Raw genomic sequence first — 9,951 nt, 5'->3', positions numbered from 1 at the left:
CTTCCTCAAATCTGTCCAGTCCGGCCTTTTCTTTCCTAAGGTAATGTGGTGGCTTTCTCCAGGAGTTTCCATCATTTACATTTTACCAACCAATTACGCTTTATTAGTCAGGATTTGGGAAAGGGATAAAATTGCAAAAAATATTATAGTCTCCAATGATTATCAATTAATCTTTATTTAATCTGTATTCTTTAATCTCAAAAATTCAACTTTAACATCAAGGATGCAAAGTGACAGCATCTCAAAAATGTTTTTAGTCAGCCAAAAATAGAACTAATGCCATCTACATGGGAGAATGTAAAACTGCAGTTATTTTCATATTACTAAATACAAATTTCCCCCTAATATCTGAGCCCAGATAACTATTTTGGAACTCTGGAACCTATGTGTGAACCATTCCAGTTTACCTTTTCCCTAGAATTTAAAACTATACAGTATGGACTTTTACCTAAACTCAATTTCTGGGCTCCTTATATTTCAAGGTTGAGTCCTGCCACAGTACTCCTAGAATCTTTTGGATATTTTTTTTTTCTGAATGCTTAAACTCACTCTCAGTTGAAAGCCTTCATGTTAATAGTTGGTGGTGGAAACCGCATTAAAAGGGTAGTGACTCGTTCTCTTGATGAATTTTCTGAACTCTGGGCCACGAGTAATATCCTGAAGGGTGCTCCGCTCCTGGGAACTCGCATTCAGCAATGCGACAGAACAGGCGTGCCGTAGCGGACTGGCTCAGACGTGACATAGTTGGGAAGGAAGAACTTCAACCTCAGCAGTTCTTCAGCGCAGGCAGCCTTCTTGCCGTATCTCATTTCCATCCGTTGGAAGCTCAATGATGTTAATTTTGGCTGAACAATTTGTATATGGATGGAATACCTTTTTAGCCACGGTAAAAGACAATTGTTAACCTTCCTTTTATAGACATGCTGGCACAGAAGCCAGAAATTATGCAGTCCAGAAATAATTCTGTTACAAAGACGTGCACAGCTCCTGATGCGGTGTTATGTCATCCTTCTGCCCTCAGCCAACCTGACTCATTCTTTGCATTGGCGTTCACATTGAATTAACATAAATTCAAGACAGAAATACCCTTGTATCACCTTAGGAATACTGACTCATTTATTTTTTTTTGTTGTATGAATAGTCCCTTATTATTCATATAACTAATGCACATAACATTCATTTTAAATGATAGTAGCTTTATTTACAGGAGAAACACTGAGAGGTGATTCAACACAGTGGTTAAGAGCACATACTGGGGTCAGGGGGTACATGGCTTGTATTTAAATCTCAGCTCTGTTGTTTAGGAACTTTATAACCTTGGGCAAATTACTTCTCTGTGCCTCATTTTTTTCTCATAAAATGGGAATCACAGCACCTCCTAGTTCTGCAGTGGGAATTAGACGAATCAGTCCACATCAAGTGCTCAGAACAGTGCCGGGTGTATACAACATCCTCGGTACATGCTAGCCACTGTTACTGGCTCCAAATTGAAATTAACTAAGAAAGTGATTCACACTCTAAAATGCCAATCTAAATATGAACCACAGTTTTTAGGGATTGGATGGTGCTACTCAAGTACTCGCACACCCTGCAGAACCAGGAAAGGTTAAAGCCTAAAGCTCAGGATCAAGATCGTGGGTTCCAGTCGTTCCTATGCCACCGGGCACTTCCTTCCCCTGCCCCACCCAGAGATTCTCTACATCCTCTCGGGGGTCACTTCCAGCCCCTGGCAAGCTGTGATGCCTTGAATCCACCCTGTTTTGTTCTGTCAGCTGAGCAGCACTATTTATACAAATTTGAACAGAAACAAGTAAGCGTCTGTAAACTAGTTTTCATGAAGTTGAAGAATGAAAAATAACATGGACAGATCCCCAAGTCCAAAATACAAACATGAGTGGTCCCGTCCCTTTGACACAGGTGCTTGTATGAAACTTTGAGGAGAGCTCCTTCATGTGGGAGGGACGGTTCCAGAGCCTTTCCGGGACCTGCAATGCACGGACAGGACCTCGCCCGCCCGACCTGCTCGGGGCTGAGCACAGGTGGGACTGCTGGCCGGCGACACCACTGCTCGTCCTGATATTCTTGTGTGAACAGGGTGAGAGCCCATCAACAGCTTCTCTGGGAAAAACCAACTTGGTGGGGCATCATTTCAAATAAAATTAAAACAATGACTTGATTTTTAAGATTACTGGACTTCGGAAAGATTGGTTTTATCTGATAGACCTGAGATAAAAACTCATGAAAAGTAACAGAGTGATGGTGTTTTACACACTGATTTATTTTAAAGCATAATACGTAAGAAAATGTAGAGCCTCTCACAAAGCATTTGATGAATAGTTTAAACACAATTTTTAAGCTTTAAATAAGTCTCTAATTAGGATAAATATACACACTTTTAGCCATAAAAGTACAAGTTAAAAAGCAAATTTCAGGCTTCTTAAGGTACATGATAGTTAAGGGCAAGCTTAAGAACATTAAAAATGTGTTATGTATAAAAATGTGAGGAAATTCATGAAAATGTTTTATAAACGTTAAAAACAAACATCTACCGTGTAATGTGGGAAGAGCCTCCATGATCTACTTACGAATGCTGAAATCCTGTCTTTCATAATATTATAGAGGTATTCTAAAAGTTTTCATTTACAGCCTTATTTCAACTCCCTTATACCATCTTCACTAATATCAAGCACAGGTGTGTATTACATCAATATATGTTTTCACACACACTATTTTTCCCTTATACGATTATATAAGGGGGAACCCCCCAAAACAGAAATTTATTGAAACTTGTGTATTTATTCTTACATGTTTAAACTCAGTCACCTCCAAAGTGCTCTCCATTTGCTGCAGTACACCTGTCGAGGCGCCTTTGCCCTGCTCAGTGTTTGGACTCGTCAGTTTTGATGCCTTTTAGTGCTTCTGCAGCTTTTCGTTTCCCCTCCTCCACATCGGCAAACTGTTTCCCTCTGAGGACTATTTCCATCCAGGGAAACAGAAAAAAAGTCACTCAGGGTGAGACCGGGCAAATGGGAAGGATGGAACACAGGGGTCACGCCGTTTTTGGTCAAAAACTGCTGAATACTCAGCACGGTGTAGGTAGATGTGCTTGGAAATCACCCATGATGAAATGGGCAAGTGCACTGAGTCTTCAAAAAAAATTCACTGAAGCTCAGCGCAGCCTCTCACAATGCTACCTGCTGGTACACTGATACAGGTGGGTCCGTCCCTAGGACATCCACCTAGTGGGGGAAGCCTGTACTACAAGGGGCCCACCCTCCAGGAGATAATTCCTTCTATGGTGGGGAGGGATCCTCTCTTGTATAATGCCCCATCATAAAAACATGCATTTGGTGTAAGGAACAATCAGAGCATAGCAAAGTGCTGCTTTAACCGCTCAATTAAATGTTGCGTATCCACGTGATCTGGAAATGCTTCTTCAGACTTACGAGCAGCAACATAACTTCTCTGTAGATCTCCAATCTGTAAGAAATACCAGAATAAGGCAACAGGATAAAACCTCCAGAATTAGTAAGGACATCAAAATAAGACATACTATCTGTATACAGTACAAACTCCAAGTGTTCTTAAGGGTAAACTGCTTCATTATGCTACCTGGCTTTGAGAATTCTTTCACTTACAAAACAACTCAGTCTTGAAAATTTGTGAGAAAAATAAAATAACCAATTATATAAATAATTTACGCTCCATTACAGCTGTCTAGTTACAAATTTATAAACCTGTGTTTTCTCTTCCCTCACCGATAGCTTAATAAAAATAAAACATTTGCATGCCGAGACAGCCAGCTCGATGCAGTTTGGGAACGTGTTAGACAACTGTTTGTAATGCACCACGAGGGCATATTTGATGAGGGTGTTATGTTACAGACAGAAAACTCAAGCAGAAACTCGTATCTAGGATAACACAACATGCTCTGGGAGGTTTTAAATAGTGATGGCACATTAATGTTGGAAAAATAGCTGGCTTTAAAAGTTTGTAAAGAGGGTCTCTGATTTCAAGAAACTATGTGTTCAAGTCCAGTCCCAAAGAGAAACACACACAGTATCTGAATCCACCTAAATGTATCTCCATTCATGTGTACATTGCTAGAGAGAGAGAGCTTTTTAGTGTGTGCACACAAAGCTATCTAGAACATTCAACTCTGAAGTCTTTTTTAACATGCATGTGCATTACAAACAGAAGTCTCCATTTTTAAATCCTAGAATTTCTTTTCAACAACCTATGTTCTCTAGTGGAAGTACAGCCTTTTGCTTAAAGCAATATCCCATTTGAGTTACATATTAGTGAAGCTGATGATGTCCCTGAAGGAGAGGAACAAGCCCTCTCCGCACAGCGCAGCAGAGAGCAGCTGGGCATCAGCAGCAGAAAGCACCTGGGTGTGAGCGTGCACCTGTGATGCTAGAGAAGCCCTGTAAGCTTTTCAGGCCTCGGGTCCCACTGGAATATAAGCTGCATGAGGCAGAGGTTTTTGTCTGTCTTATTCATTGTTCACATCTTCTGTGCCTTCGACACTGCCTGGTTCATAGCAGAGGCTCCATTTTTTTTGAAAACATAATTTATATTAAAAAAACTGCGTAAGGAAAGCATGGGATGCCCACGCGGCAAGGTCGTGGTGTGGAGCGCCTGGAACTGTGGCGAGCCCTTAACAAGTGCTCAAAAATGACAACTTACGAGTGACAGCTTATCTTATCTCCAAAATAGAAAGAAGAGTGCGGATGGCTTTATGTTCATGGTATGAAAAATGACATTTTTATAATGTTTGCTCCACTAAAAAAGGGTCGTCACATCAGCAAACGCTTTCAGCCATTTCCTTCTCCTCAAAACTCACCTTCCATGTTAAACAGAGGTTTCCAAGCCAGAGTTAGTTATTACGTGTCTTTGGTTTTCTTATTGTTACTGAAAATGGCACAGGACTCCTTTTAGCTCTTGGATATTAATTGACTTGTGACAGGATTAACAGTTGAACTTTCCCTGTAGTGTTCATAGCTAAAATTGCTTTGACTACCCCTAATTTATAGCAATTGTGCCAGAGACTTGGTGGCAATGCGATCTACCAACAGTGCACAGGACTTTCTTGCAATAAAAGCAATTACGGAATCCTTCCCAAACCAGAAATTACTTAATGAGTATCTTTTTAATGACTAAATGTCGTATTTTTAAACATAAAATAATTCTTCTGCAATCCAAAATGGTGTTTAGTCAATATTCAGCGATCAAGTTCTTTAAAGTTTATTAAACTGTCCCAACACATGTTATATAAAAATTGTGTTTTAAAAAAAATCTTTTTTCTCCAGGAAGTTATAGTTAGAATGTCCTTATTTAGCTGTACTTTTTTTAAAACTGAGGGAAAAAAGAAACAGATCAGATGGTAAATTGATAATGAAAGAAAATACCTTATCAGAGATTGTTGCAAAATTAAAATGTGGCTCATACATATGGGGTGCTAAAGATGATGCAGTCTGTAACAGTGCTTTTGCCTGTGTAAGAAAAGAAAAATCAAAGGCATATGAGCATATATCAGCACATATATGTGATTTCTGTGTTTTTTTTTGGTAAAAGAATCCTTTCCCCAGGAAGGGACCTTCAGAAACATGATCCTGTGATGAATATAGATGACATTCCTCATGAAATACCACTTACCAATACACAACTAACTGCTTACATTTTGCCAAAACTGTATTAATAATACAATGTTTTGACATGTGGAGAAAATAAGAGAATTAGAAACTTAGAGTACATTTGGTTATTTGAGAACCACTGTTCTTGTATAGTTTATATTTCAGTACGACAACTCAAAATATAATCCTCTCAATGCTTAAAAAAAAGTCCTGTTATTCTAGTTTTTCTGCTGTCGGCCGATTTAGTGGGCTTCTGATTTTCAAAGGCCCAAGTTCTGTGCTGGATGACAGCGAGCAAGCATTTATCACACTGCTGACCTGAAGATGACAACTGAGTGCACCTGAATGTGACAAGCTTTCTGTCCTCTGAAGCACAGAAGAAAACAGAGTCCACCCCAATGCTGTCATCCCCCGTAGGCTCAGAGGGATTGCGCCTGCAGGGCCGGGGCTGACAGGAGAGGTTCACACGCTCAGCGCTCAGCGTTAGGACCGCTCACTCGGCGTTCCGAGCCACCAAGCCTCCAACTCGCGGCTAAACCCAAAACCTCTATCCGTGACCCTGAGAACAAATTCGTGTATCCTTCTATTTTTGATGGGAAATAAAATGCCAGTTCATATAAATGGAATGTGTTAACTTTTTTGTTTTAGGACTACCTATTTTCTTTTTTTCATTGAAGTATGATTGATAATACAATGGCGTTAGGATCATGAAACCTTTTACCAAAACATTTCAAACCAACCGGACACTGGAGAAACTAAGATAAGTCAGCGGGAAAGAAAATCACAAAAGCACTTGCTTCATACGGACTTGGGAAAAAGTCTCGAGACAGAGCGAGGTGTTAGTTTTTGTCTGGAAAATACAAGCCCATCTTATTTACTTTGGGGGAATTTGGGAAAGAAAGGCAACATCCAATAATGTTTCCTTCCTGGTTCGGTTAACAGTTCATCCTTCTGCCTAGGAGGCCAGGTGGCGTGCTGCTCACCACGCCTGTGACCTTGGGGAGTTACCTACCTGCCTCGAGTTTCTGTTTCTCCATCTCTAAGGTCTGGAACGTAAAAATATCCCCTTGATTACCACTGATACTATGAACTTAGCATTTTAAAGTTCTGTTATAATAATGATGTAATTTCTTGAGCACCTACCACGTGCTCAACACTATACTTCTACTAGGACGAGGGCTCAGTGTGTGCGACCTGCTAATCTTCACCAGAACACTGCCGGGTGCTGCTCCCACCCTGCATCACACGCCACCCGCGCATTCCACACCCAGGGACCGAGCACCCGCCACTGGCCAGCACCATTTTTGAAGCTGCAAATACAGCAGTTAGAAGCCAGAGAAGGACCCTACTTTCACGCAGCTGACATCTGGCCTGTGAGCATGAAAATATATGATACGATGATAAGCACTGTGAAGAAAATAACCATAGGCTGCGTGACAGTGCTAGAGGGCCCTTTACACTGATGGCCTTTCTGAGGAGCTGGTAAGTAAGCCAAGGCCTCAATGACAACAAGAGAATCTGAAGGATAACTGCGGGATCTGAAAGAACTTTCCGAGGCCCTAAAGGAAGGACAGTCACTGCGGGTGTGCAGGGCAGCGAGGCACCTGTGCGTCCGGAAGTCAGCACAAAAGGCACACAACGGTCCTCCCTCATCCACTGGGGACACGCCCTCAGGCCCCCAGTGGGTGCCTGAAACCGTGGACAACACCAAACCCTATACAGTCTATGCATTTTATTACACATACACACCTGTGATTAAGTTTAATTCATAAATCGGGCACAGTAAGAGCATAACAACAATAACAGTAACATAGAACAATTATGACAACATACTGTAATAAAAGTTATGTAAATGAGGCTTCTCTCTCTCTCATAACCAATCTGACAACTGAGAGAGACAGCTGCTGCGTGACTAATAAGCAGCGTGGAGGCACTGGACAAAGGGGTGACCCATGTCCCGGGGCAGGAGGGAGTGGGACGATGGTGCCCGATGTCATCGTGCTGCTCAGGGTGGCGCACAAGTGAAAACTCATGAATTGTTTATCTCTGGAATTTTCCATTTACTATTTTAGGGCCAGGGTTGAGCACAGGTGCTGAAACTGAGGAAAGCAAAACCGTGAGTAAGGGGGACGACGGTAGCGACAAAGGTGTGGTCTGAGAGGCAGCCAGGGGCCACGTCAGGTGGGGCTTGTAGGTCAAGGTCTGAAGTGCAGATTTGCTCCACGTGAGGAGGGAAAGCCTTGGGAGCACGCCAAGCAAAGCAGTAACACAATAATCTTGTGTTCTCTAAATCCCCGAGGCTGTTCTGCGAAGGATGCACTCTAGGGCGCACTTCCGTGCTGGTTTAAGTGGAAACAGACCAGCGAGGAGACCCCTGCAGTCGTCCAGGCAAGAGGTGAGAGCGGTCTGGAGAAGGGGGTGGTGGGTAGGAAAGTGGCTGGGGTCAGGATGTGACTAGGAGGTAGACCTGATGGGGCCTGCCGACCGCGCTGGGGATATGGGGTGGCAGGAGAGGTGGTCGGGGGGGAAAAAGAGGCTTCCAGGTGGCTCCTAGGATTTTGGCTTGAGCAGCTAGACGGTGGGGGTGGAGGTGAGGGTAGGGGGGTTGTGATGAAGCAACATTTCCCTAAAATAGTGGAGACTGGGATGTACAGATTTGTCCTGACAAAATCAAGTGCTCTCTTTTAGATACAGGCTAAGGAACCTGTGCAAGGTCGCGTCACTAATCCATGCCGGGGCTGGGATTCGAACCCAGGCTGGCCAGGCTCTGAAGCTCACGGTTCAATGACAGCACGTGAAGGCGCTACACGGGACAGCATTCCCTGTGCAGAGAGCAGATCGCCACCGGGCCTCTCGCAGCTCACTGACCTGTTCGACGTGGCCCTTCCGCATCTCCAGCACAGCCAGGTTGTTGTAGGCCTCCGCGTGGCTGTTGTTGTTGGCCAGAGCCAGCCGGAAGCACTGATGGGCCAAACCCGTGTCTCCCGTCCCCTACAAAGGAAAAGCACGCATGCGCACACACACAAACCCGTGCGCTTCCGCCCGCCGTCCCCTCCCATCTTTCTTCGCATAAATCTTTCCTGCTCCCGCGGGAAAAGCAACAAGTAGCAATTGCACGAGTCGGGCGTGAATGGTATGGAAGAGGATTTAACCTGGGAATATAAAATGAGTGATGGTGACTCTTAGAGATCTCTGAACTGCTACCTGAGTCTGTTACCAAACCTGAATTCGCAATACCTGAACGCGGCCGCAGACTAACCTGGGCTACCTTTTCCCTGACAGACACTGGATCAGAGGAGCAACCTACCACGGCGACGTGCCCCAGGTTGTACCAGACGTCAGCCGCCTCGTCTTCGTTTTCGGCCAGAGCGAGGGCGCGCTCGAACGAGGCCAGAGTCATGTCGTACTGCTGGGCGTAGAAGCAGCAGAGCCCCAGATTGTTAAAGAGCTGGCAGTTGTAGACCCCCATCTGCAGCAGTCGCCTTTGAACAGACCACACAGATTTTCGGTGTCAGACCGACTTTATAAATAGCCAGACGCATGTCTTTTCACAAACTTAGAAATGGATGTATTGTATAATTTTAACACACCCAAATATAAAGTACCGCAGTCAATGAAAAACATGTTAAAGCAGATACAAAAGTAGGTCTTTTCTAACAGTACTAGTTATGGGAAATGTGTCCACAGGCAAGGGTAAAAACAACTTATGTAAGTTCTTCCCCTCCAAAGCTTTGTCAGAGAACCAAACTAAGAAAAAAACAGTCGTGTAAAGTAGGACCCACACGTTTTTGGTTCACAGCGCTTCAGTGCCTGTAGGTGAGGTCCTCGGGCCCGGTGACCGGCTTCGAGGGCTGCGTCCAGCATTTAGCTCCGGGTGTTCAGCTGCGCTGGGTCCTGTTTTTGGTTATAAGCATCCTGTGGCTCAGCTGCATCTACTGACCTCCAACGGCTCCCACCAAGGAAGACAAGAGCACCAGTGGATCCCTATGGTATCCACTTAGCTTTCGTGCTACAGCTCAAGAAGCCCAGTCAGCTTCTGTGCGTCATTAACTCCAAAGGACAAAGGACAAGCAAGAGCAAGTGAGCAAGTGAAGTCTACCCCCGCTGCCCTGAGGAACCCATGACCCACTTTAGGGCCGGGGACCGGAACCAGCTGCCTGTGACAGGACAGCCTTGTATTATCGTGTTGTACGTTTCAACGTGTATTTGAGGAGGACTCTTGCCGGCTGCCAGTTACCTCCTTGTATATTACATAAGGGCCAAAGAGGAAATCAAAATGTAAAAATTAACCCAGAGACCAGCTATAGGATAAGAT

General features: G+C 43.9%; 1 protein-coding gene across 3 annotated transcripts in view; it reads right to left on the bottom strand.

Moving 5' to 3' along the window:
* Positions 1 to 240: 240 nt before the first annotated feature.
* TTC8 (tetratricopeptide repeat domain 8) overlaps positions 241 to 9,951 on the bottom strand; it is a 45,462-nt gene continuing 35,751 nt past the window's right edge. For all 3 annotated transcript variants that reach the window (XM_045823551.1, XM_045823552.1, XM_045823553.1), the window contains 4 exons: positions 8,944 to 9,118; positions 8,505 to 8,627; positions 5,412 to 5,495; positions 241 to 3,480 (listed from right to left, as the gene is read on the bottom strand). In XM_045823551.1, coding sequence (XP_045679507.1) covers positions 3,364 to 3,480; positions 5,412 to 5,495; positions 8,505 to 8,627; positions 8,944 to 9,118 — 499 coding nt within the window. In that variant the 3' untranslated portion in view covers positions 241 to 3,363. The remainder of the gene's footprint in view (positions 3,481 to 5,411; positions 5,496 to 8,504; positions 8,628 to 8,943; positions 9,119 to 9,951) is intronic.

This window comes from Phyllostomus hastatus, unplaced genomic scaffold, assembly GCF_019186645.2.
Source record: "Phyllostomus hastatus isolate PE091 unplaced genomic scaffold, TTU_PhHast_1.1 phas_scaffold_501, whole genome shotgun sequence".
Taxonomy (NCBI): Eukaryota; Metazoa; Chordata; class Mammalia; order Chiroptera; family Phyllostomidae; genus Phyllostomus; species Phyllostomus hastatus.
Note: the sequence above shows the minus strand (reverse complement) of the source record. Positions and strands in the feature narration are given on the sequence as shown.